Genomic DNA, 27,419 nt, shown 5'->3' with positions numbered 1-27,419 from the left:
CAGCAAAGCATATCTCGCTACCTGGTGATGTCACTGAGGTTATGCCATGATGCTGCCTAGCCAACCAGATTTGGTTACATGCTGACATTGCCACGAGCAAAGACAGTTCTTTGAGGAAGCTTCACTTTCCGTCTGAGTGGACACTTTCACCAAACAAACACATCAGCAAGTTTCATCAAAAAGGTTTGCAGCATAATCCTCACATGCTGTGTATTTAAATTTATTAGCCACGTCCTAATAAAGATTCTCTAGGCAATGTACAAGTTACATAAAGCATCTTTCAAAACTACAAAACTCCCACTAGAAGCTGAAGACTGAAGCAAGTATCCAGCACAAATTCTTTTATGCAACAAAAGCTACCATGAAAAAGTTTTAAAAAGCCACCCAACTATCCTCAAATAGCAGATACCATGCTAAACATTATTTTAATTACAACTTATAGGCCATTTATGTTGCAAAATGGCTTATAAGGAGCTCCAGAAGGAAGTTCAGTAGTTACCCTTGGTGCCAGAAGCCTGAGAACATGGGGACTGCAAAATGCTGAATTCTGGCCTCATGGCTCTTTATCCACCTTTCCTGGGCTCTGCAAGGAATCTTGTTTTCATGCTCGTAATTCCAAGGTGCCAAATGCAATGGCAGCTCAAGCTGCCCATTGAGGCTAGTAGGATGGATGGCAGGGAGCCCAACAGCAGGTGGCGCCAAAGCCCAAGTAAAGGCAGAGCCAACTCATTGCAGTTTTGTCCCCTTGCTTCTCTCCCTCCCTGCTGAACTCTACAAGGGCAATGCTGAGTCTAAGGGGAAGAAAGGCAGTGCCCCTACTCCCTGGACTGGTTGAATAGCAAGGTAAACGGAGTTGGGGCCAAGTGAGGGCAAACAGGTTTGTTGGGCACTGCCGCATTCTCATGAACCAGCAGCCTCTGCTGGCATCAAGTCAGAATCACGGAATTGCAGAATTGAAAAGGGCCCAAAGAGTCATTTATTCCAGGCCCCTGCAAAGCAGGAATCACAGCTAAATAATACCTTGCAGATCACCTTCTGGGATACACAAGACTCTAAATGTCAGGGTTGTGGGTTTGAGCCCCACCTTGGGCAAAAGATTCCCACGTTGCAGGCGGTTGGACTAGATGACCCTCGGGATCCCTTCCAGCTTGACAGTTCTATGATTCCGTGCCCATCCTCTGCATAAGGAGAAGGTGGGGTGACGAATGCCCTCGCTCCAAAGTGCCTCTGTGACAGGGCTGCCAACTTTTTTCTCTCTGCACTGGCTCTTGGGCCTTTCACAACCGCCTGACACACAGACCTTTAGTAGGTGAGGCTTCCTCTTCTGTCTCTTGACCTCTATAGGAGTAGCCTCTCCTGGATCCCAAGCAGCTGTGAAAGGTGCAGGCATTTCAGTACAAAGTTGGCATCCCCTTCCTAGTCGGAGGCACTGTGGGAGCTTCTCCACGGCAAGATGTTACAATTGGGGGTTCTTTGGGTGCAGAATGGAGTTGAGCCACCAAAGTTTCTTTCCGTCTTCTCTTAGCGCCGCCCGTCAGCTCACTTCAAAGAACATGAAGTTCTGGGAAACAAAACACAAAAAGGAGGTTGCAATCTTCTGTTTTGTCAGAAACGGAGAGGCATGAACTAGAGTAACATAAATGGGCATGCACATTTCATTGGGCAGGGGTGACCAGCTTGGGCCCAGTTCTCAGGGGAAAAGGGAAAGCGAGTCAGTGCAAAAAAGTGCCAAGCTGTTCTTGGCTCATGAGTCCTTTTTTTGGAGGTGATCATTGCCCATCTGTGGCTGCAAAAGGCAGCCAGCAGAGGGCACTGTGAGCCTGTTGTCGTGCAGGACGGGTCGGGGGAGATACATACCCACAGCCAATATTTGGCTGATGTGCAGGAGTCTCTTCCCTGTTGTTAGGAAAGGGGTTTAAAGGAATAAATTTGGGGAAAGAGCCAGTATCATAACACACTTAAATCCAGACTAGAGAACCTCAGTCCCAGGGTCTCTAAATGCTGCCCTCTAGTCTTCTCCACCTGGCTCTCAGAAGTCTCTGGGGGGGCCACAGTCCTCACTGACTCTGCTTTGCCCCCCCCCCCAAGTGTTTTTGCCTGGCTGGGATACTGACTCACCGAGGACACACAGCGGCAACGATCCACAGCTTCACCACTTACCAGCAGGAATGCTGTAGCCAGGAGCAAAGCCCTCTCCTCATTGCTCAGGTCTGCTGCAACTGCCGGAAAGAGAACTGGGTATTATTCACAAGAGGACAGAATATTGCCACACCAAGGACACTTCCCTGCTCACTCCTGGGATGGGGTTGCTAAGGCCAGCTTTTGTTTTCCAGTACTCTCCCACCTCATGCTAAATAGCTTTGACCATGCACAGACAGCCTGTCCCCTGAGAAGGGGGGGGGAGTATTTTTCAAGACTGGGGTGAAGTTAAAGGGAGAAGTTATCTCTGAGCATGCACAAAGCGCCTTTCTTTTGAAGAGTGTGCCTGCATTGAGCTAGATCTAATGTTTTCAAAGTGTGAAATTGGTCTCCCTGTGATGGGAACGGGTCGGTTCTAAGTGCTGGGAAGAGAAACCTCTCTTCCAACTTCCAGCATTTGTGTTTTGTTGGGTTCAAGAGATGCCGTTCCCACTTACTCAACTCCTCTTTATCAGTGCAAGGCTAGGAATCAAGCGCTCCCATTTCCATAGTGACTGACAATATGGAGGGTTCTACATTTTCCCAGAGTTGCACACCTTCCCCCGGTCTAGCAGAAATTCAGAGCTCTCTTCTGCCACTTTCACAGTCACTCCTGTGCATGTTTTTCCCCCCATAAGGAAATCACCCAGAGCTCAGACGACCTTCTCCCTTGGAGGTTAACGCCTGCAGCCAAATGGTGCGATCCTATCTAGCGAAGGCCAGTTCTCAGTTTCTCAGTTTCTCAGTTCCCCAGTCTTAAGTTACATTTGCCAAATTTCCAAATCAGTCTCCGTTATTTTATAAGGTAAAGGTAAAGGGACCCCTGACCATTAGGTCCAGTCATGGCCAACTCTGGGGTTGCAGCGCTCATCTCGCTTTACTGGCCGAGGGAGCTGGTGTACAGTTTCCGGGTCATGTGGCCAGCATGACTAAGCCGCTTCTGGCGAACCAGAGCAGCGCACGGAAACGCCGTTTACCTTCCCGCCGGAGCAGTACCTATTTATCTAATTGCACTTTGAGGTGCTTTCGAACTGCTTGGTTGGCAGGAGCAGGGACCGAGGAACGGGAGCTCATCCCGTCGCGGGGATTCGAACCGCCAACCTTCTAATCGGCAAGTCCTAGGCTCTGTGGTTTAACCCACAGCTTCACCTGCGTCCCTTGTTATTTTATAAGGTCCTCATTAAACCCCACCAGCAAAACTCTCCTAATGTACATAAGTTCCTATGCAATTTCCCCCAATATATACATTCTGCATAGCCATTTCTCCCAATATAGCACATTTTAAATGTTATCTTCACCAACGTATGCATTCTGTGCACACCCTATGCATCTTGGTACGCATTACTTGGCCAGAGGAACTCATTCTGAAATTCAGACAAGTGTTCATTTCAAAAAGCAGCCCTGTTTTGATGTTGAAGCTCGTGTGTTGTTTCTGGAAGTGCGAATTAGGACGGTTCACCCTTACAAGCACAAGCGAAATTGAATTTCTCCCGTCCTTTGCCCAAGAGGAGTAAGTGTCCCTGAGCTCCACGAAGCTGGCTTCTGAGTGCTGCAGTATAAATGAAGAACACGCAAAGCCCAGCAAAAGGCATTTGGATGACAAAGAGCGAGTGGACATGCATCAAAGGATTGACGGATAAGAGCTGGGAATGTCTCTCCTGCTATTGGAATAGAATACCCATCAGAGTCTGAGAAAGGCAACATCCTTCAAAGCTAAGAGCTGAGCTAGAGGAACTTGCTGGAGTCAGTTTTGCTGCTTGGATAACAGGAGAAATCTGTCACAGAGGCAGGAAACTCTGAGGTGGCTGAATCATAGAAACTGTAGAGTTGGAAGGGACCCTGAGAGTCATCTAGTCCAACCTCCTGCAATGCAAGAATCTTTTGCCTGACCTGGGGCTCGAACCCACAACCCTGAGAATAAGAGTCTCATGCTCTATTTGCTGGGCACCTCAGAAGGTGGGGGTTCTCTCTAGGGAGCTGGAGCAGGCATAAACTGCCCACTTGCTTGCTACTGAGCTCCACTGAATAAGGGGTTTACTTCTATGTAGAGGGGAGGGAATCCGACAGGTGAACACTTTCTGAATCAATATGCCAACTGAAACACCGCCATTTGCACTTCTCTGAATTTTGCAGTGAAGTTCTCCAGCCAAGCATTGCGTATTAAGACGTAAAGCGTGCATTAAAACACATATGTTAGTGGAAACAGGCATGCAAAAATGCCTTGCCTAAGGACACCCCCTAAATTTGTTGTGGGGTGTGTCCCCCCCCCCAAAGAAACATCTGAAGTAGATCTGGGGATTGCATGAGGGACACAGGGCCAGAGGAGAGGTGGGAAAATCCTCTGCACAAGGAGGCTTTGCAGGGATGACTAATCATCAGCACCCACAAAGTCCATTTGAACAAGCCGCACCCTCACTTGCCTCCCCCCAGGTGTTGGATGTCACATGTAGGGGAGGTGGGCATAGCCTCCCTGAATCAGCTTCATGGTCCAGATGGAGAGGTCTGGCTTGCCTGATTATGCCCAGCGGGTGGCGCTGTGGGTTAAACCACAGAGCCTAGGGCTGCAGATCAGTAGGTCGGCGGTTCGAATCCCCGCGATAGGGTGAGCTCCCGTTGCTCAGTCCCTGCTCCTGCCAACCTAACAGTTCAAAAGCATGTCAAAGTGCAAGTAGATAAATAGGTACCGCTCCGGCAGAAAGGTAAACGGCATTTCCGTGCTCTGCTCTGGTTCGCCAGAAGGAGCTTAGTCATGCTGGCCACATGACCCGGAAGCTGTACGCCGGCTCCCTCGGCCAATAAAGCGAGATGAGTGCCGCAACCCCAGAGTCGGTTACGACTGGACCTAATGGTCAGGGGTTCCTTTACCTTTACCCCATCACTGCCCTACAAAGTCCCCTCCAGTGTTTTGTTTCTGTGATACGTGTTTGTGCATCAGAGGTAAGAAGTGTTCCCCCTTCTCGGTGTTAAAAAAGGATAGAACTTTCTTTATGTATGCCACAACAGCAGCAAGAATACTCATCGCAAAGCATTGGAAGACACAAGAGCTACCCACACTGGAGGAATGGCAGATGAAAATGATGGACTACATGGAATTGGCGGAAATGACTGGCAGAATCCGTGACCAGGGAGAAGAGTCGGTGGAAGAAGATTGGAAGAAATTTAAAGATTATTTACAGAAACATTGCAAAATTAATGAATGTTAGAGTGATGTTGGATTGAAGTTAAGTGGCTTCTAGCTGTACAGGTTTTAAAGTTATAAATATATTAAGATTAAGGATTAGGATTAAAAAGGTTAAAAGAATGGAAAAATTGGTTTTAAATAGGTAAAAATCTAATGTCATAATATATTAAGATTAAGGATTGGGATTAAAAAGGAGAGAAAGAAATTGCTGGTCTAACAAACTGAACTGGAATACAAAAGAGGGAGGTATGAGGAAGTCCGGGAAACAAGTAAATGTAAAAGAAGTTACGAAAAGACGGAATTGTTTTTAACTGTTTTTTTCCTCTTTTTATCTTTTTGTATTTTGTATTCTGTATTTTGTATTGTGTATTTTTCTTTTTTCTTTTTAAATTTTTCTTCTTTATTAACGTGATTTTATTTCTTTTCTGAAACTTTAATAAATATTAATTAAAAAAAAAAAAAGAAGTGTTCCCCCTTCTTCTCTCCCCTCTCCTCCCTTCTAGCATGCTAACAACAATTTAGAGGCACCTTGAGCACTTCTGCAAATGCTAAACTAAGGACTCTGATTTTTTTAAAGAATATTAGCATAATATAGGTAGACAGCAGAAGACAGGAGTGCCGGGCGTGCTCTGGTCCACGGGGTCACGAAGAGTCGGACACGACTAAACGACTAAACAACAGCAGCTAGACAGCAAGTAGATGTCTCAACTGACAACCAGGTTGCAATGTTTTGTGCTCTGCCCAAAAGAGGACGGGAATTCTCCTACCCAAGTCCACTCCAAAGGACTCATGATCCATGTTGCGTTCCTCCTTGAATCCCGGCCACTTCTTCCAAATAGTGGCTACTACGCTGTCAGTGGAGGAGAGGACCTGGAGAGAGGAGGAGCAAAGGTCATGCTCAATGATCAACATGGGAGAAACTTTATTTGAACGCTGCGCTGAGCTGGGAGCCAAGACACTTTGCTACCTGAGGCAGAGAACAAGATGCCTCAGATGGCTGCTGACCCTCACATCGGCAACGGTAGTGGGAGAAAGTCCTTCACACCTGATGGAAGCAGGCTAGCTTTCAAAGCTCTGGGAAGACTGCTCTGTCTTCCAGAAACTCAGTGCTACTGCCCATTATGTACCGCCTGAGACAGATGCCTGACCTTGCCAAACGGTAGGGCCGGACCTACAGGAAACCATCTCCCCACAATGATGTCATTGTGAGCAAGCACCCTGGGCTCTCCCTTCTTGAGACAAGGGTGCTCCAGCCGGGCTTTCATTGAAGGAGCAAGTCAAGGGTGTGGAGCTAACTTTGAAAGGCGTCAACAGCCCATGGCAAGATCACAGGGCTCTTGAATTGAAGTGACACTCTGTCATCCATGGGTGAATGATCACATCAAGTCAGTGGAGCTGTGGTGATGATGAAGTGTCATTGGGAAGATAATGAGAGTGAATGGAGTGTTCCCTGCCCTTGCTTTCAGGCAGCCTTTGCCAACCTGGTACCCTCCAGATGTTTTGGACTACAACATCTGGCGGGCACCGGGTTGGCGAAGGTTGATGTGGTGGGTTATTTCCAACATCACCACTGGGACTTGGATGGGTGGAAGGGCCTTCTCAGGGCCGGATTAAGACCCTTATAAGCACTGAAAGGATTCTGGTGCCCCCATATATATAAAATTCAAAATATGAACCACAATAAACTGTATAATAAATTTCTACTTTTTGAAACAAAACGAAACCTGCAATAAGATGGAAGATATTGTTTATGTCTGTATACTTTGTATCTGAAAAAAATTCTCCTACTTTTTCTAATTGCGAAGTTCTTTGACCTGATCCTTAAAACTAATCTAATGTCACACATCTGTTTCTATGCTTAGTAGAGATAAGGCACCCAGCCTGCCTTGTGGCACAGCTGTTCCATTGGGATTTTTAATATACTTCAGCTGAGAAAACGAACACTGAGCTGAGCAATTTGTGACCATTAACATTAAAAAATGTATGAAAGCAAACATCTACATTTGAAAAGGCATATTCAATATTGTCTTCTCCAATTACTTTATAAAGTTCAGCATGGCTGAATCTTGTTTTTACACGTACATATCATTAATCTCTATTATCACTATTTTATTATTGTATATATATGTGTGTGTGTAATTTATTATGGGATCCTTTATTGTGGAACCTGGTTCAGCTGCACCCTGTGGCCCATGGTGAATTTCTGTAGTGCCTATTATTATTATTATTAATATTATTATTATTATTTATTTCCATCCCTGGGCCACCACCTTCCACCCTGGAAGGAGTGTTGATCTCTCTGACAAAGCAAAACTTACTTTCCCCTTCTGAGACGCCTTGTTTCCCATCTGTCATGGGCCCCTCAACCTCTTTCCGTACCTGGAACTCCTGTTCGGAGAAGCACCGTCTAGGAATACAGGAGCCATAGATCTTCATGGTGGCAAAACCACAGGCATCACTGACTTCCAGGAAATGGGAGAAGATGCGGCACCTAAGCACATCAGCGGGTGAGTCTTGTGGGAGGCACAGAGACAGTAGAGGGGAGCAGCTGTGGGTTGGGGATTGGGATAAATCTCCAAGCCAACAGGACACAGGAAGCCCACCCACTCCAACAGGGGGTCAGTTCATACTGCTTTGTTCAAATGTCGACAATAACGCAGAACTGGGGAACTGAGATTGGCCTTGTCTACAAGGTCTACCCTTTCAGTTCCATAGCCACACCCCAAGACATTTCATTTCATTGGTATATTTTGATAATTTATATCCTGCTTAATTTACGGTGGTCTCTAAGACCCAGTACAGTTGAACCTCGGTTTTCGAGCATCTCGGAAGCCGAACGTTTCGGTTTTCGAGTGCCAAAAACCCGAAATAATTGCTTCCCTTTTCAAACGTGCCTCAGAAGTCAAACAGTTTCCGCTGCATGCTTTTCTATTTTCTCAATGGATTTTGCTGACTGCCCATTGTGCCTCGGTTTTCGAACGTTTCGGAAGTCGAACGGTCTTCTGGAATGTATTACAGTGGTGCCTTGCAAGACGAAATTAATTCGTTCCACGAGTTTTGTCGTCTTGCGATTTTTTTCGTCTTGCGAAGCACGGTGTCGGGAAAGTTTTGGAAAAGCTTCAAAAATCACCAAAGTCTTTAAAAACCTCAAAAAAGGCTACCACACCGAGTTCTATGAGTTGCTCCTCGAAGTCAAGTCACAACTGTATTAACGGTGTTAAGAAAAAGGAAACAAACTTGCAAGACGTTTCCGTCTTGCGAAGCAAGCCCATAGGGAAAATCGTCTTGCGAAGCAGCTCAAAAAACAAAAAACCCTTTCGTCTAGCGAGTTTTTTGTCTTGCGAGGCATTCGTCTTGCGAGGTACCGCTGTACATTCGAAAACCGAGGTTCCACTGTGTAATAAAAGAGTTAGAATGATTAAAATTAGAATTCGGTTAAAAGCCTGCTGGAATAGTCTTCAGCGATGCCTGAAGTTCAAAATGGAGGAGTATTGTCAGCACAGGAGTCCTAGGGGTCATGGAGGCATAATAAAACATTTGAGGGGGCCGGACCCCCACAAAGCTGATGGGCATTCCCATTCAAATGGTGTGTATGCATTGCATCATGTGACTGATTATCCAGGCGGGGCTTACCTGGGCCCCCACAATATTTTATTCTAGTTGGCACACTGTCAGAAATCAACTGGAAGGGAAGTCCCCACAATTGGACCCACAATAGCAAATGCAAATCTCCTTATCCAAGCCATGGGGGACCCCTGACAGTGACTCTCCCGTAAACCTCAGAGATCAATAAAGAACATAAGAGATCAGGCGGTCGTGGAAGTATCCAGGAACTCAATTTTCCAGGGCCTTGAATCTCGCCTGCTGGCGTATGGGCAGCCAATGCAAGCTTTTGAGCACCGGGTTAATGTGCTGGAATGGTTTGTCCCCATCAACAGTCCAGCTGCAGAGTTTTGCACCAGCTGGAGCTTCCGGATCAGGCCCAAGGGCGGCCCCAGATTTTCAAATCAGAGCAGAGCTGCCAGATATTGTTGGACTCACCCTGATCCAGATAGGACAGTAATTAGGGATGGTGGGAGAACATTCCCCACAGTCCTGAATTCGAGTGTGACCAAGAGACAGATCCCAGGGACTGGTAGGCAGATCCCATCAAAGAAGTGTACATGATGGATTATGTTTCCTAGAAGGCAACAGGCTGCCTTAAAAGTTAGGCTCAGGGTATGTAGCAACCGAGAATATTTGGGCATCTCATGCATGCTCCGATGGCACGGACAACCACTCGCCTCTGAACCCTCCCACCGCCCTTGTCTGAACTGGCTGCACACACACACACACACACACACACACACACACACACACCTCTGGCGCACGGTGCCAATAAGCTGGTAATCGCCGGTGAAAGCCACCATCTCCATCTGGCAGCAACGGAGGCAGCCGAGGCCCAGTCGGAAAGGTCTGCAGAACCACAGGACGACATGGCCTTCCTGATCTTGGAGGCAAAGGTGGCAGGGGCGGGCAGGGCCACACAGGTGAAAGCAGCAGTTGTTGCATTCTTAGAGGGAAGGAGAGAGATGCACGGTCAAGGCACAGGCATGGAACCTATTCCCCTCCTGCCCCAAAGGGGGTGCTGTTCTGCAGGGACTGCTATGTGTTGGGCAAGAGGCTGGTTGCCTTTTCAGCTGATGGCTCTACTGCTGCTGCTACCAGAATTGTACCGATTTCTTATATGAATATCGAGACACACGAACTCTCAGGGCCACCCCTACGTGCAAATGTCTGGCTCACCTAAGACTTTACAGAACCTTTATTCCAGTGCTTTTTTTTTTTTTTTAATGTTTCAGGGTACTCTCATTTTGACTCAAGAAAACCACCATTTTATAGTTCAAATCAGGAAAAATAAATATGGTAAATGGACCAAAGTACGAAGATTCGCAAGATGTTTAGCAATGCTTTAGTCTCAGTAATGATGGGACTCATGGGTGGAGAATACTTTTACATATCTTTGTTTCTTTGTTTTTTAAATTTTTTATTTGCAGTTTTATGTTAACATTATTTCCATACACTCCAAACATTTTCCATATATACAATACTGGGATTATATAAAGCCCTGAGACTCCCCCCTCGCCCCGCCCCACCCTGCTTTCCATATTTTACCCTCTTTTCTTGCATATAATTATAGTTATCCATTCTATTTCATCTCCTTATTTACTTTTATATATCTTTGTTATTTGTAAAGGGAATATTTGTATGAACAGATACTTTATTTGGACCTGCACTGCAATTTTGTACTTATGTCTTTCCGGGCTGTGATGCTTATAGTTTACATTCTCTCCCCCCCCCCTTCTCTTCTTTGTTATGTTTGCACTTCTGAACACAATCAATAAAAATATTACATACCAGAACTCTAGTGGTTGTTGTCTGTATTTTGGCATAACATTACCGGTATTTAAGTATAATTTTTTGCAGGGTTGTTTAAAAAATAAATAAATCACTGATTAATACAGAAAGGGGGTGTGTGGAATGGATTTATGAATGAACTCTTGCAAAATGGACACAGGCAATAAACAGAATGGTACTAGGACTGAAGCAAATTATTATTGGTTCTTGCGACTACTGTTTTTTCCTGCTTGAAGAAAATGGCTTTGAGTTACAAGGAAGAAGATTCCAGCTCAAACTCAGGAAGAACTTTCTGACGGTAAGAGCTGTTCGACAGTGGAACAGACTCCCACAAGAGCTGCTGGGTTTTCCTTCCTTGGAGGTTTTTAAGCAGAGGTTGGACGGCCAACTGTCAAGGATGCTTTGGCTGAGATTCCTGCATTGCAGGGGGGGTTGGACTAGATGACCCTCAGGGTCACCTCCAACTCTGCAATTCAATGATTCTACACTGTTATCATTACTATTACTATTGCTACTGCTGTTGCTGATGCTTTGCCCGGGGGCTGAACCTCCTCTCTGTCTCTTTCTGATGTGGGAACTCCCAGAAATTCAGAGGCTGTACTTAACCTTCGGTGGCCAACAGCAGGAGTCCCCTTTCGCCGGCCGCGCCTCTGATGACGTAGCTTCTTCTTTGGGAGCTGCTGACAAGTCCTGCAGCAAGAAGGGGGTACAAAGACACCGGAAGCCGCCTTAGGCTGAGACAGACCATTGGTCCATCTAACTCAATACTACCTACACTGACTGGCAGCAGTTCTCCAGGGTTACAGACTGGGCCGGAATGCTAGACTAAACGGACCTTTGTCCTGATTCCGCAGCCAGGTTCTTGCTCGCATTCTCGTGCGCACACAATGTGTTAGAAAACATTAATCAGCAGTTCTGGGTCCTTGCCAGGCTTTCTGGGGGCTCTGACCCCTCTTGCCACACAGGAGAAGTCAGTCATCTTCCTTTTTTTCGAATTTGCATTTTATTTATTTGTTAACATTCTTATATTACATCGGTAAATGTTGTCATATTACATTACAGGACTTACTATAATTTCCAACAGGTATACAAAAATTACATACAAATTTTATATACCTAGAAAGAAAATGAAACAAAAAAATGAAAGAACAAAGAGAAAAAACAAAAACAAAATTTCCCCCCAAAATCATATACAGTGGTACCTCTGGTTACGTACTTAATTTGTTCCGGAGGTCCATTCTTAATCTGAAACAGTTCTTAACCTGAAGCACCACTTTAGCTAATGGGGCCTCCTGCTGCCACTGCGCCCCCGGAGCACGATTTCTGTTCTCATCCTGAAGCAAAGTTCTTAACCCGAGGTACGATTTCTAGGTTAGCAGAGTGTGTAACCTGAAACGTATGTAACCTGAAGCGTATGTAACCTGAGGTACCACTGTACATACCAACACACTAGACTTCCTGTCTTTCCCGTTGTATATTCCTTTTTTTACAAATGAATGTACTCTTAATATTGCATATTTCTTTATATATTATCTAATGCATTCCTATATCAATATGTGCTCTTAGTCTTATTCCTCAACTCAGTCTTACTCCAACGTCAATCAAATGCTAGCATGGATAGCGAACCTTTACTGTATTTTTGAACATATGTTTTATATCTATCCCACTTTTCCATATATTTTTGTTTTGAATTGCCTCTCAGGGTATTTGTTAACTGCGCCATTTCAGCAAATTCTTGTACTGGTAATGCCAGTCTGTTATTGCCGAAAGTCAGTCATTTTCAGGGCCAAGGTCATCCTAGGCTTTGCAGGACAAATGTCCTTCTGACGTGTGGGATCACTCCAAGAGCATTTGCCGACCGAGGAAGACAACACCCCGCCCTAGTCATTTCCGTTTGGCATCCCTGCTATAATATGGTTACCAGATTTTTTTCAATGAATCCGGGGACACCTCCCCCCCCCTTTTTTGAAGCTGAGTAGCAACAGGGAGTCAGTAGTGGGGATGGTGAGGCAAAAGACCCTGGGCCCAAGCACACATGCATATTGTATAAAGGTGCAAAGCCCTTCTTTCGCACCCTGTGAAACATAAATGCGCAGAGTTTTTTTAAAAACTGGGAAACGGCCCGCCACCCGCCCACAACTCCTGAGCCTTCCCCGATCTCCTGCCCCCTCCCCCCTTTGTTTTGACAGATCAGGGGAGGCTCGGGAGTCACGGGCAGGCAGCCGTTGCCCAGGAGGGGCCAGCCTGGTAGTGCAGTTGGCTCTGGCTGGCTTCAGGAGCTGCTCACTGCTTGCTGCTGTGGTGCAGGGAAAATGGCAGTCACCACGGCAGCAAGCAGCTCCTGAAGCCAGCCAGAGCCAACTGCGCTACCAGGCTGCTGAGGCTGCTGCTGCCACATTTCCCAGGGACAGATTTGCAAATCTGGGGACATTCCGGGGAGGGAATTTGTCCAGGGACAGATTTGCAAATCTGGGGACTGTCCCCGGGAACCGGGGACATCTGGTAACCCTATGCTATAAAGGAATGCTTAAACAGGGAAGCCATCCTATCAGGCGGTGACCGTTAACTCTAGGCGAGGGTTCAATTTTTCAATCTGAGGACCATATTTCCTCCCTGGGGGCCACATGCCTGCAGTGGGTGGGTCCAGAGGCAAAAATAGGTGGAGCAATGGGCGTGGCTTTTGCCTTTGTACAGAAGGATACATTCCAGCCACACACAAACCATAGGTTTCTACACAAACACACACACCTATCTTCATCTAGGCAAGCAAGCAGCAAGACTACATTTCAAAGACCCTTTAGGTTTACCCTATTATTCTATCTCAGCCAGTTGAAAGCACTGAGACAGTAAGGGTGTGGCTTTTGGAAGGTGTGTGACCAGGAGAGACTCTCGAGGGCCAGATAGTGTGGCCGGGAGGGCCACTAGCCCTGCCCCCTGGGCTTCAAGTCCCCCCACCCTCTGCTCGAGTCTCCTTGGGCATCAGAATGGGTCCTTACCGTGGTGCTCAGCCTTGGAGGTGATGCAGAGCTCTTGGGCCCCAGCCAGTAACTGCAGGCGAGGATGAGTGCCGGCCTCTCGGTGCCGCAAGGGACCCAGCTCTCCTCCTTGACCCCCTCCGTAGGCTGGTGGCACCAGAGGTAAATCCAGGGCACCCTGGCACTTCGTTCTGGAGGGCGCTGTTTCATAGCACATCCAAGCCTCTGTGCTGCAGTTGGACCCCTTGAGGCCCCATGTGTTGACTACCTGCAGGGGGTGCCTCTGAAGCCGTGTTGAATCTGACCCCGTAGCCAAGACGTCACTGGTGCAGCCCTGAGATGCCTCCCCAGCCAGGAGCTCTGGGGCATCGCCCCACTTCAGTGGCTTGGCCACGGATTCAATGTGTCTCTCCCGTGTCAGGTGTCCAAAGGGGGAAGGCTGGGAGTTTATCACAGACATTTCGAGGAGACGTGGGACTCTGGAAGCAACAGCCCCGGCCGGACCAGGGAGGAGGAGGCAGAAGGTAAGAAGAAACATAGACCGCAGAAACCCAGGCGGTTGGCCCAGCCTAGGACGGAGACTGCCACTTCCAGCAAACCCAGCCTCTAATCTCCATCCCCATTCCTCCTAGTGTTCCCATGCCAACTACCCGGATCTGCCCTGTTGTGCAGGGACAATGGCGTCGCTGGAGCGCAGAAGGGCATATGCATCAGATGAGGAGGTCAGCTAGCAGAGGGCGTGAACGGCAAAAGGCAGAGGCAGGGACAGCGCCGGATTTGGGCAGTGTGGGCGGTTCTACCGCACAGGCTACTGTGCCAAGGGTACTCAAAATCAGGAATATCCATAACTCAGAAGTTCTGTTTTGAGGCACCACATTTTGGCCTCGCACAGGGCCCCGTATTATGAAAGATTACCAAAGTCTGCCCCTGACAGGGAGATCATAGAATTGTAGAGCTGGAAGGGACCCTGGGGGTCATCTAATCCAACCCCCTGCAATGCAGGGAGCTCAGCTAAAACCTCCCTGGCAGGTAGCCACCCAACCTCTCTTTATAAACCACAAATGAAGGAGAGTCCACCACCTTACAAGGCAGTCCATGCCACTGCCAGTTCTTTGAACCAGAAAGTTGTTATTATTAATTAATTAATTAATTAATTAATACCCCGCCCATCTGGCTATTTTCCCCCAGCCACTCTGGGCAGCTTCCAACGGAATATTAAAATACAATAACCTATTAAACTTTAAAAGCTTCCCTAAACAGGGCTGCCTTCAGATGTCTTCTAAAAGTCTGGTAGTTGTTTTTCTCTTTGACATCTGGTGGGAGGGCGTTCCACAGGGCGGATGCCACCACTGAGAAGGCCCTCTGCCTGGTTCCCTGTAACTTGGCTTCTCGCAGTGAGGGAACCGCCAGAGGGCCCTTGGTGCTGGCCCTCAGTGTCTGGGCAGAACGATGGGGGTGGTAAAGGTAAAGGGACCCCTGACTGTTAGGTCCAGATGCAAACAACTGTGGGGTTGCGGCGCTCATCTCGCTTTATTGGCCGAGGGAGCTGGCATACAGCTTCCAGGTCATGTGGCCAGCATGACTAAGCCGCTTCTGGCAAACCAGAGCAGCGCACGGAAACGCCGTTTACCTTCCCGCCGGAGCAGTACCTATTTATCTACTTGCACTTTGACGTGCTTTCTTTTTTTAAAAAAAATGATATTTATTAAAGTTTCCAATAAAAAGAACACATCAATAAAAGATTAAACATAAAAACATAAAAAAGAAATACACAATTCAAAAATACACAATACATAATCCAAAAAAGAAAAAAGAACAAAAAACAAAAGACAAAAAAGAAAAAAACAGTTAAAAACAATATGACCTTTTCATCTCCATTTTTAAATTTACTTATTTTCTGGACCTCCTCATACCTCCCTCTTTTGTATTCCAGTTCAAATTGTTTGTCCAGCAATTTTTTCCCTCTTTTTTAATCCCAATCTTTAATCTTAATATAATATAACATTAAAATTTTACCTCTTAAAAACCAAGTTTCCATTTCCTTAAACTTTTTTAATCCTAATCCTTAATCTTAATCTATATATAATTTTAAATCCTGTACAGCTGGAAGCCACTTATTTTCAATCCAACATCACTCTAACATTCTTTAATTTTGCAATGTTTCTGCAGATAGTCTTTGAATTTCTTCCAATCTTCCTCCACCGACTCTTCTCCCTGGTCACGGATTCTGTCAGTCATTTCCGCCAGTTCCATATAGTCCATCAGTTTCATCTGCCATTCCTCCAGTGTGGGAAGCTCTTGTGTCTTCCAATACTTTGCAATGAGTATTCTTGCTGCTGTTGTTGCGTACATAAAGAAAGTTCTATCCTTTTTAAACACCATTTGGCCGACTATGCCCAGGAGAAAGGCCTCTGGTTTCTTGGGGAAGGTATATTTGAATACCTTTTTTAATTCATTATATATCATTTCCCAGAAAGCCTTAATCTTTGGGCACGTCCACCAAAGGTGAAAAAATGTACCTTCAGTTTCTTTACATTTCCAACATTTATTATCGGGCAAATGATAGATTTTTGCAAGCTTGACTGGAGTTATGTACCACCTGTATATCATTTTCATAATATTCTCTCTTAAGGCATTACATGCCGTAAATTTCATACCTGTGGTCCATAACTGTTCCCAGTCAGCGAACATAATGTTGTGTCCAACGTCTTGTGCCCATTTAATCATAGCCGATTTTACCGTTTCATCCTGAGTGTTCCATTTCAGCAGCAAGTTATACATTCTTGACAAATTCTTAGTTTTGGGTTCTAACAGTTCAGTTTCTAATTTTGATCTTTCCACCTGGAAGCCAATTTTCTTGTCCAATTTAAATGCCTCCATTATCTGAAAATAATGAAGCCAGTCTCGCACTTTGTTTTTTAGTTTTTCAAAACTCTGCAATTTCAGTCTATCTCCATCTTGTTCCAAAATTTCCCAATATTTCGGCCATTTGACCTCCATATTGAGCTTTTTCAAGGCTTTCGCTTCCATTGGTGACAGCCACCTTGGGGTTTTGTTTTCTAATAGATCCTTATATCTTATCCAAACATTAAACAGCGCTTTCCTGACAATATGATTTTTTAATGCTTTATGTGCTTTGACCTTATCATACCACAGATATGCATGCCATCCAAATACATTGTTAAAACCTTCTAGATCCAAAATGTCAGTGTTTTCAAGAAGCAGCCATTCTTTCAACCAGCAAAAAGCTGCTGATTCATAATAAAGTTTGAGGTCTGGCAGGGCAAATCCACCTCTTTCCTTTGCATCCGTTAATATTTTAAATTTTATTCTGGGCTTCTTGCCCTGCCAGACAAATCTAGAAATATCTTTCTGCCACCTCTTGAAACAATCCATTTTGTCCACAATTTGCAAAGTTTGAAACAAAAACAACATTCTAGGCAATACATTCATTTTTATCGCAGCAATACGGCCCAGCAGTGAAAGCTTCAAATTTGACCAAATTTCTAAATCTTTTTTCACTTCAGCCCAACATTTTTCATAATTATCTTTAAATAAATTCCCATTTTTTGCTGTCATGTTGATCCCCAGGTATTTCACTTTCTGTGCTTTCGAACTGCTAGGTTGGCAGGAGCAGGGACCGAGTGATGGGAGCTCACCCCGTCACGGGGATTCAGACCGCCAACCTTCTGATCGGCAAGTCCTAGGCTCAATAATGGGGGTGGAGATGCTCCTAATGTTTAATTGGGTTCTCCTTTCTTGTAACTTGAAGTCATTGGTTCAGGTCCTGCTCTGGAGGGCAGGAGAAAAAAAGTTTGCTCCATCTCCAATGTGACAGCCCTTGAGATACTTGAAGATGGCTTCCATAATAAGCTTCTCCAGGCTAAATATAAATGACTCCTTCAACCGTTCCTCATCAGGCTTGGTTTCCAAATCCTTGGTCATCTTGGTCGCCCTCCTCTGCACACCTTCCAGCTTGTCAATGATGGTGGGGAGCTATTATTTGTGGGGGTGCTGAATGCTCACATATTCCATGCATTCCATTGCTCCCTGCTTCCTAGGCCCCCTTCTCTTTATCTTGTCCCACTACTTAGCAAAACCTAGAACCACTGTGTTGGGAGGGGAACCCAGAGGTCCTCTAGTCCAGCTCCCAGCCATGTTGACAACACAGGATGTACCTCAAAAAATAGCACAGGAAAGGGTGAGGAAAGGTTACAGAAATTAGGGCTCTTCCATTTAGATAAAAGGTGAGAGGAGACATATTAGAGGTGTATAAATTTATGCATGGTGTGTAGAAAGTGGACGGAGAGATGCTTTTCTTCCTCTCTCATGACATTATAATGATGGTTTCTGGGAAGAAGAAGGAGGCACTGGGGAGATGCCCGTGCAGCGCTGGCTGGAAGAGGCTGCACAGGGAGACTGGGGCCCATGACTGACCACTGCGCTGGACCCAAGCTTCCTGAAGCTCTGGGAGGAGCAATGAGAGACACTCTTGGGGCGTAATGTTCTGTGCCCCCTGCACTGAAGGTTTTAGGTGTAAATATGTGTAAAATAAACCATATTTCTTAAAGACAGTAGCCTCTGCTGTGCCTCAACTTCCCAACGGAAACACAACCTTGGGTGAGCTCCTGGAACCCCCTGGAATTTTGCTCCCGCACGACCGAGATTCAGGGTGCACAACCTTCGTAATAATATGCATCTTTGTAAGCACTGCAAAATTCAATTAGTGTGCATTTTGGATTGCTTTGTATAATGCTGCACAGGGAAGCTTTTAACGTTTGGTGCTTTACAGTGTTTGATGCTTTCATTTCCTGGAAGCCACCCAGTTAGATGGGCAGCATATAAATAAATTATTATTATTATTATTATTATTATTATTATTATTCCCACACTGTTTGGCAACAAAACCGATAGATGTGTCTTTAAATGTGTACTGATCTGATTTTCTTCCCCTCGCTGTCTTTGAAAAGGAAGGTGGAGGGAAAACCTTGATTGGTTGGCTCCTCCTCCTAAGATCTAGGGCTCCGCCTACCTCAGCAGACTCCGCCTACCATTAGCTGCCCCACCAGCCTCAGTGGTCACCAGTTGCCACTGCTGTATTGTCCGTGTCCTGAAGCCCCCATGGCTACAACACCTTCTTGCCCTCTGCAAATTCTGTGATTTCATAGAATCATAGAGTTGCAGGGACCCCTGCAAATGCAGGGGACTCAGCTAAAGTTTAAGCGGACTGGAGAGAGAGAGAGAGAGAGAGAGAGAGACTGTCAGTTTCTAAACGCTCTTTCCCTCTCAGGAAACAACAGCAGCCCACCTTTCAAGAACACGGGAGCAACAAATCCCACGATCAGTCTGGATTAATGACAGGGACTTTATCTAAACCCTTCTCTTTGCCTCTCGTTCGCTCGCTGTCATTACCGCTGCTGGCCTGTTGCACCTGCCACAGCTCCGGGGAGCGGCAGGCAGGCGATTTGGCAGGTCCTCGGAAGAGTTATCCGCAGAGAGGGCCTCTGAGACGGCTGTTTTGACAAGGCCTGGAGAGGGGCCAGGACAATATAGTGGCACGGGGGCAGCGGGAAACAGAGCTGCTCGGGCCTCGGGGCCTTGTTCTGACAGCAGCAACGCCAAACTGTCCAAATGGCCGTGTTTGAGGAGCCCCAGTCGGGGGCTGCAGGAGCGAGATAGAGCAACGGGGAAAATAAGCTTTGGGCCCAAGCGAGGGAAGTGGTGTTAACTGCAGGGTACGGGGATAAAAGGAGGAAGCCTCTCATTGGACTGGAGCAGAGTTTGAGAGATGGCTAATCGTCTTTCACTATTGACTGGAGAGGAACAGGAGCTGGGGACTGAAGGAGCAAGCGGCACTGCAATTTGTCTCTCCTGCCTCTGCAAACAGCGCTCTGGGCTGCGACGCTGCTATGCAGAGGACAAGGAAGCCAGGGCTGCGGGCCTTGGTCTGCCCAAGAGTGTGCTCTGCCCAAGAACCACAGCCCCTCCTTGCTCCTACAGCAGGCCTCGCCTTGTGTTCTTATCGCATCCGGGTTAAGGACGCATCCCAGGCAAGAAAGAAACACAGAGCATTTGAAGTAAAGCTGGACCTAGGGACATGCAACTGATTTTGGACTTACAGCTGTCCATGGAGACACAGGTTAATTCTGTGTCCAGGGCAGCTGTTTACCAGCTCCATATGGTACGCAGGCTGAGACCCTCCCTGCCCACAGACTGCCTCACCAGAGTGGTGCATGCTCTAGTTATCTCCTGCTTGGACTACTGCCATGTGCTCTACGTGGGGCTACCTTTGAAGGTGACTCAAAAACTGCAATTAATCCAGAATGCAGCAGCTAGACTGGTGACTGGGAGTGGCCGCCAAGACCATATAACACCGGTCCTAAAGGATTTCAATGGCTCCCAGTACGTTTCCGAGCACAATTCAAAGTGTTGGTGCTGACCTTGAAAGCCCTAAACGGCCTCAGCCCAGTATACCTGAAGGAGCCCACCCATCGTTCAGCCTGGACACTGAGGTCCACCTCCGAGGGCCTCCTGGTGGTTCCCTCACTGCAAGAAGTGAGGTTACAGGGAACCAGGCAGAGGGCCTTCTCGGTAGTGGCACCTGCCCTGTGGAACACCCTCCCACCAGATGTCAAGGCAATAAACAACTATCTCACTTTTATTTCCCAGCCCCAGCCCTTGCTGGGAGACAAAGGCCACCTTCAGATGTGTGTGTGGGGGGGGGGGTTCCATCCTGTTTATTTTCCTGCTGGCAATTCCACTGGGCATCTGCATGAGTTTCTCACATTCCTTTCACATTGCCTTGTGGAACTGCGGCCTTTGGACATTTGGTGCCACTGTGCCTCAATTCTGTTTGCACCTGCCATTGGACACGTTGCCACTCTTTATGTGTGCAATCCATTCATGAAAATGGCAGGAGGGAATGCTCTGCCATATCCCTACCCCAAATTCCCTCCACAAAGTCCGGAAAAAATGACAATGCAAAACTCCCAAGATATTCATTTCCGGGTTGGTTGCTTTTAGAAACAGCCACAAAGGGGTTGCGAACTGGTTGCTTCCAAAAGCAATGGACACGGAAATGAGGGCTACAGTTTTCGCTAGGTTTCCAGAAGTAGCTTTCACGTCGTGTGAAAGAGCATACAAAATGAAGAAATTATCAGGTAAGTAAATGTTGGGGAAGAGGAATGAAGTGCTGCCTGAAGGCAGTCAAATATCTGATTAATGGATGGGCCCCAGCACAACCTTTAAGGCTGCAGCTTTTCCAACGGTCTCACAGGGAGGGGACAGTACTGTCTGTCTCTCTTAGCTTCAGCTGTTGGCTGAGGAACCTGGGAAGGCACTGATGGGCAACCCTGCAACCCACCCAAAAAGGCAGTGTGCCCACCTGCTAGAACATGTGAGCAAGCACTGACTTAAACAGGAAGGCTTTGTGGCTATGAGGGAGGGCCATAGCTCAGTGATAAAGAACATGGTTTGCATGCAGAAGATCCCCTTTCAAAGGTAGGGTTGGAGGAGACTCCTGCCTGAAACCCTGGAGAGCTGCTGCCTGCCAGTGTAGACCATATTGAGATAGATGGACCAATGGATATGGAGTCTTCTTGCATTCCTATGGGACATAATTGGCCCCCAGCAGAGAAGTCCACCAAGCACGGAGGTTTCATTTGAGAGACGGCGCCAACACACGGCCGTTGAGGGGTTGCCACCGCTGCTGCCACTGCTGCCGCCAGCCCTAGATAGACCTCATTCCTAGGGGAGGTACAGCTTGGGGTCCCCTGGGAAGGGCTCTGCGGGAGCCTGGTTGAACTGCGCCATCAGGAAGACGCCCAGCGTCCCACAAATGAAGATGGAGGCCATGAAGAGGAAGCAGACGCGGTCAATGACCCGGCCCACCAAGATCCACTCCTCGTTCTCCTGCAAAGAAGAAGACACCAGACAGGATGCATGTTAGAATTGTTTTCAGTGGCTGAGAGGTGTGCAAGTTGTCGAGCGGAAGAGGGCGTGGAGGCTGCCACAGGGGTCCTTCAGGCCTGACAGTGTGAGGGATGGGACTGAGGAGGAATTGTCGAGTTCGTCCCCGTCCCCCCCGGGCACTTCCCAGAGAAGAGGGAGACAGCATAGATTTACAACAGTTGTTTGCTGACGGTCTTAGCTCAGAGGCTGCAGAGGGGGGAAGCTGGGAAATATTGGGAGAGGAGCAGCAGCAGGAGAGACAGCTGACAGACTCAGTGTCTTTAGAAAGTATACCAGATCCCCCCTCTCCCAGGACCTGGCGGGCATTGAGAGTAGGAGAAGAGAAAGCTCAAAGGCAGAAGGCACAGATCAGCCACCGTAGAAGAGGAGAAGAAAAAGAAGAGTTTGGATTTGATATCCCGCTTTATCACTACCCAAAGGAGTCTCAAAGCAGCTAACAAACTCCTTTCCCTTCCACCCCCACAACAAACACTCTGTGAGGTGAGTGAGGCTGAGAGACTTCAGAGAAGTGTGACTGGCCCAAGGTCACCCAGCAGCTGCATGTGAAGGAGCGGGGAATCGAACCCAGTTCACCAGATTACAAGTCTACTGCTCTTAACCACTACACCACACTGGCTCTATATACGTAGGGATGACATATAATTGGAGACACAGAAGGGGTGGAGCTTTACTCAGAGCAAAACCATTACTGCAAGAGAGGCACTTTTCAAAGCCTCTTTCTGTTAATATTGAATAAAAGACTTGGTAAGAACTCTTCTTGTTTATCTAATTCTTGGTTGCCCACCATGGGAGAGATCGGATTTCCTGAAGCCTGACAGACAGGAGCTGGGCTGAAATAAAGCAGTCCCCTTTTGCCTGTCACCCCAATCACAGGCAGCCAAAGCGTAGTTTCTCAGAAGCCTACCGGGAAGGACACTGCAGCACCCTTGCCACGGGACCTGTGGGAAATTAAAACTAGCATTAAATTACCCAGGGGACTGTTGTAGTGGTGGAAAGAGGTGAAACCAGGGGTGAGGAGGAACAGTTACCCCCTCTCTCCCCAACCAATTTCATGGCGAACATTCCCAACGGAGGATTCTCAACACAGTCTTTGCCTGGAGCCTCTGAAAAGAGGAGAGGGTGTGTTTGTGTGTGGACAGTATGGGGGGTATTGTTTTCTTTGTGATTTTGTGTCTTTATACTGTGAGCCGCCCTGTGATCCTCGGATGAAGGGCTGCATAGAAATTTAATTTAAAAAAATTAGAATGGTGTCATTATACAGCTTAGTCACTGGGTGGCGCTGGATTTAGTTGTACCTGGGTGGAGTTTCCTGTGTTTGTTCCATTTTTTTTTCTTTAGGGACAATAAAGTTCTTGTCTTGCCCACTGATTTGTAAGCCCTCTAACAGTTCCAAAGCAGGATGCTGGGGTCTTGGTGTTCCTTCTCCACTGATTCACGCCCCCCTGGTATGGGTTCCCTGGGGATGGTGAGGTTTCCGCCTTAGCTCATTCTTTCAGCCCTCTGGCTTATGCTGCAGCCACAAGCCCTTCATCTCCTGGTTCTCCCCACCATTTGGGGCAGCGGAAGGCCTGCTCATTATTCGGTCGGGTTTCACTCGGAAGCTGCGGCTGGTGCAGATTTTAGCAGCTGGGTTGTTGACTGGCACAGTCTGTCAATGCCATAGATAACACCCCTGCCAAGGAGCCGCTTTACTGGCTGCTGATATGTTACTGGGCACAATTCAAAGCTTTACTCTTAGCACTTACAAGCCCTGAATAACTAGGGACCAGGTTACCTAAGGGCCTGCCACACCCCATAGTTCCCTGCTTGGCATATGCCCTCCTCAGTTGGGCAACGCTGGGAGCACCACATGCCCCGGCAGTGCACTTAAGAGCACAAGAAGAAGTGTGGAGAGAAATGCCTGAAGAGGGCTTTGGTCAAACAAGATGAAAGCCCGCAGCTGAATGAAATACGAGAGGCGCCATCTGCATTGGCATGCTGGCGGCTTTTGAAATCGCACCTGTTCGCACAGGCAGTCCCTTGATCTCCCGACCCAGGCCTCCCGTTTCAATCGCCGTGCTGTTTTAATGGGATTGTTTTATTGCCCTTTTTGATTATGGGTTATGCTTTTATTTAAATATTGTAGCAGAATTATTTTATGGTGTATTTTAACAAGGTATGTTTCAACGTGTGAGTAGCTGGGATTTCATGCTTTGCAATCCACTCAGAAGCCTATTTTTTGGCATTAAGCAGTACATAAATTTATAAATAACCATAAACAATCATGGCAAACCCCTTAGAAACCTGTTTCAGCGTTAAGTGTTACATAAATTAATTAAATGAACGCATACCTAAACAATGTGTTAATTGTCTCTGCTTAAAAATACGTTTGAAATGATATCAGGGGATAAGGCAGAGCACAAATCAACCAACCAACCAACCAACCAACCAATCAATCAATCAATCAATCAATCTTCTATGACTGCGCATTCACACATGCAAAACATTGCTTGATGCCACAGTCAGCAGGAGACGAACATGCCTGTGTGAACAGGTCCCTAAGCAGCTGTACACCTGAGATGCCAACTTACACTGTCAAAGTCCTTCTTCTCTTCCAAAGTCTTAGCAATGTGGTTGCAGGCATCGACACAGGCCTGGATCTCCGGAGCAGCACGGCGCAGACTGTTGCAAATCTCCTGGGGACTTCCGTTCTCTAAGCTGCCTCCTGGGAATGGGGAAATGTCAAGGTTGCAGAGGAAGAATCTGAACGGGGGAGATCTTGTTGGGGGCCCAAACAGCTTCCACACTTGACCCAAGAGCATGCAGGAAAGGCAGAGGGCAGCATAACACTAAGATGCTGGCTTTAAAATGTTAAAGTCTTCTGGCGGCCCCTGGTATGAGTGGACTGCAGTGGAAATAATAGAGAAGAATGGGATTTAATAGCATTTTTAAAGTCTCCTCCACATGATGAAGAGGCAATTCGCCTGCAGGGCGTGGCCTAGCTCAGAAGAACTGCCCAGAAAGAGCAAGGAAGAGGAGGACAGCAAGCGATGAAGTGAGCTGGCAGAAGCAGCTCTGGGGATTTAAAGGGGACTGATGCTGTTTGCGGATTAGCACCGCCTGCTGTGTGCTAAAAGGCACTTTTAAAAATACTATAAGTCGTATGTTCCTTTTCGCTATACTCCTGCCCTGCTCTTGCAATTTGTGGCTTAGTGTTCCTTGCTTTTATTATAAATCAATAAAAGAAAAGAAAAACCCTATAAGTCTCTAGCAGTGCTCTGCTTTTCCCCCCTTCTTCTTTTTTTTTGGAAAAAGGGTGCTGGGACTCACCATGAAGTTGTTACAGTAAGTGCCACACATTTGGGGGGAAATGTGCTGGTCCTGTATCCCACTGAGTACCCCCAGAAAGAAAGCACTGGGACTCTAAAACAAGAGTTTGTTGTTGGACTCCAACTCCCATCAGCCCTGGCCAGCAAGGGCATTGCTCAGGGAATGATGGGAGTTGTAGTCTATTGACACCTGTGGGAAGAGAACACAGGCTCCCCAGTCCAACTCGAAGAGGGCTCTGAGCTCGTGAAGGCTGAGGGGTGGGGGAAGAGGAAGAACTTGAAGCACCCCCCCCCCCCCCGGGAATGTAAAAAGGTGAAAAACTTCTGGGAAATGATATATAACGAGATGAAAAAAATGTTGAAATATACATTTATTAAGAAACCAGAAGCATTTCTACTGGGCATTGTAGGAGATTATATAAATAGAAAAGATTGTAAGCTGTTTTTATATGCAATGACGGCAGCAAGAATATTGTTGGCACAAAAATGGAAGCAAGAAGAATTACCGACAAAAGAAGTTTGGAGGATGAAATTGATGGACTACGCAGAATTAGACAAATTAACAGGAAGAATTCAAAACCGGCAGGACCAGAGATTCACAGAAGATTGGTGTAAATTTACGGACTATTTGAAAAGTAATTGTGATGATCAGATTACATTTGTAGGTTTGCAAGAAGTTTTGTGAGGTGAATAATTTGAATTATTGCATAACTGGATAAAAAGGAAGATGTTAGTTAAGATAATTAAACGCAATATAAATTTTAAAAGTGCAGAAGAAATCATAAAAATGGGAGATCATCAGAGGTGCTGATGGAAGTCCAAAAAGATTGTATAAGATGTGAAATTTTGTGGTATGTACGATAAATAATATGTTTTAAAATGAATAAAAATTATTATAAAAAAAGAAACATCCCCCCCTTCCCCATCGTCTGCTCTCTTCCACAACAGACCACCCTCTGCTGCTCACCCAAGACTTGCCTATCTGCGCCAGGAGCATCTTCACCAACCCGTCACGCTCCCTCTGCCTCTCAAAGAGGAGCTCGCTCCGCGCCTTCCACAGCATGTACTCGTCCGCTTTCGCCATGAGCCCCAGAGAGCTCCGCCGGCGGACGAGATGATTCCCCACGGGCGCGTCGACACGCCGCATGTGCATGCCCAGGTAGCGTGGCACCAGCCTCAGAAACACCTGGGAGGTGGGGGAAGAAAATGGTGAGGCTGCCCAGGAGGGTTTCTGACAGGAGTGAGCCGGCAGGAAACCACACAGAGCAAGTTGGAGTTAATGCTTTATCAGACAAAACAAGAAGGGCACAGGAGTGTCAGGCCTAAGGAGCACAGCAACTCATGTCCGGCAGGTCTTGCCTCCATGAAGTTGTTGCTGAGATGAAGAAGAAGAGAAGAAGAGTTTGGATTTGATATCCCGCTTTATCACTACCCGGAGGAGTCTCAGTGCGGCTCACATTCTCCTTTCCCTTCCTCCCCCACAACAAACACTCTGTGAGGTGAGTGGGGCTGAGAGACTTCAAAGAAGTGTGACTGGACCAAGGTCACCCAGCAGCTGCATGTGGAGGAGCGGAGACGAGAACCCGGTTCACCTGATTACGAGTCTAACGCTCTTAACCACAACACCACACTGGGTCTCCAGACTGAAGGTCCCTTCCTCCCCTCAGCTGCCTAAGTCCCCTTCTCGCCATGGCTTTTCCCAAGCAATCGGAGACTGTACCTCCAATTTCTCCTCTGCTCTTTTCATGCCTCTCCTGGTTCTGGGAGACAAGCAGGGAGGAGTGCTTGTTGCAGCAGGACGGGGAGACACCCAAGACTCTTCACTAGCCTGACTCATCTCTGCCTCTTTTCCTCCCTCCTCTCCTGCTTCTGTTTCTGAACTTCTCTCTCCAACAGACTCTCCTGGCTTATTAAGCCCTGTTACCTCTTCAGCTTCTGACACCTCCTCCTCCCAATCTCCTCCTCCTGACCACTCATTGCCATCCCACCACCATCCCCCAGACTCTGGTTCCTCCCACCATTCCCCTGCCATCTCCCTGGGGCCCACAAAATTCCCCATGGAGAGTTTGTGGCACCCAGAAACTTTGATGCCAGGGCCAGGCACACTGCATGACACCCACGTCCCCAGGCACCCAAGGTTGCGGGGCCAAGCTGGCACTCCTGGTGCCCAGCCAGTCTGTGGCAGTTTCCAAGTGGGTTGTTGCATGAAAGGGCAGGGTCTGGGGTTTGAGCTAGGGCTGTGGCTCTTCAAGAAGGAAGGGGACAGGGCCGTAGCTCAGTGGCAGAGGATATGCCAGGTTTGATTCCCAGCATCTCCAGGTAGGACTGGGAACGACACCTGCATAAAACCCCAGAGAGCTGTTGCCAGTCAGTGTGGTCAACGCTGAGCTAGAGGGACCTGTGGTCTGA

The 27,419-nt window shown here is 47.2% G+C and overlaps 2 protein-coding genes across 4 annotated transcripts in view; both read right to left on the bottom strand.

Annotated features, from left to right (window-relative positions):
* Window positions 1–1,361: 1,361 nt before the first annotated feature.
* On the bottom strand, window positions 1,362–14,586 carry LOC308478172 (phospholipid scramblase family member 5-like). Its single transcript, XM_081007561.1, has 7 exons — window positions 13,753–14,586; window positions 11,363–11,446; window positions 9,719–9,911; window positions 7,739–7,850; window positions 6,127–6,229; window positions 2,161–2,219; window positions 1,362–1,561 (listed from the first exon to the last, which is right to left on the bottom strand). The coding sequence occupies exons 1-7, from the start codon at window positions 14,267–14,269 to the stop codon at window positions 1,535–1,537; spliced, it is 1,095 nt and encodes a 364-aa protein (XP_080863687.1). The 5' UTR covers window positions 14,270–14,586; the 3' UTR covers window positions 1,362–1,534.
* Window positions 14,587–17,374: 2,788 nt separating this feature from the next.
* The window catches only part of CHRNG (cholinergic receptor nicotinic gamma subunit), a 30,291-nt gene continuing 20,246 nt past the window's right edge, over window positions 17,375–27,419 (bottom strand). For all 3 annotated transcript variants that reach the window (XM_081007516.1, XM_081007517.1, XM_081007518.1), the window contains 3 exons: window positions 25,989–26,196; window positions 24,273–24,406; window positions 17,375–21,642 (listed from right to left, as the gene is read on the bottom strand). In XM_081007516.1, coding sequence (XP_080863642.1) covers window positions 21,478–21,642; window positions 24,273–24,406; window positions 25,989–26,196 — 507 coding nt within the window. In that variant the 3' untranslated portion in view covers window positions 17,375–21,477. The remainder of the gene's footprint in view (window positions 21,643–24,272; window positions 24,407–25,988; window positions 26,197–27,419) is intronic.

Source organism: Podarcis pityusensis (genome assembly GCF_964106645.2).
Source record: "Podarcis pityusensis genome assembly, chromosome: 5".
In the NCBI taxonomy this organism is placed as follows: Eukaryota; Metazoa; Chordata; class Lepidosauria; order Squamata; family Lacertidae; genus Podarcis; species Podarcis pityusensis.
This window is presented reverse-complemented; position numbering and strand designations above follow the sequence as displayed.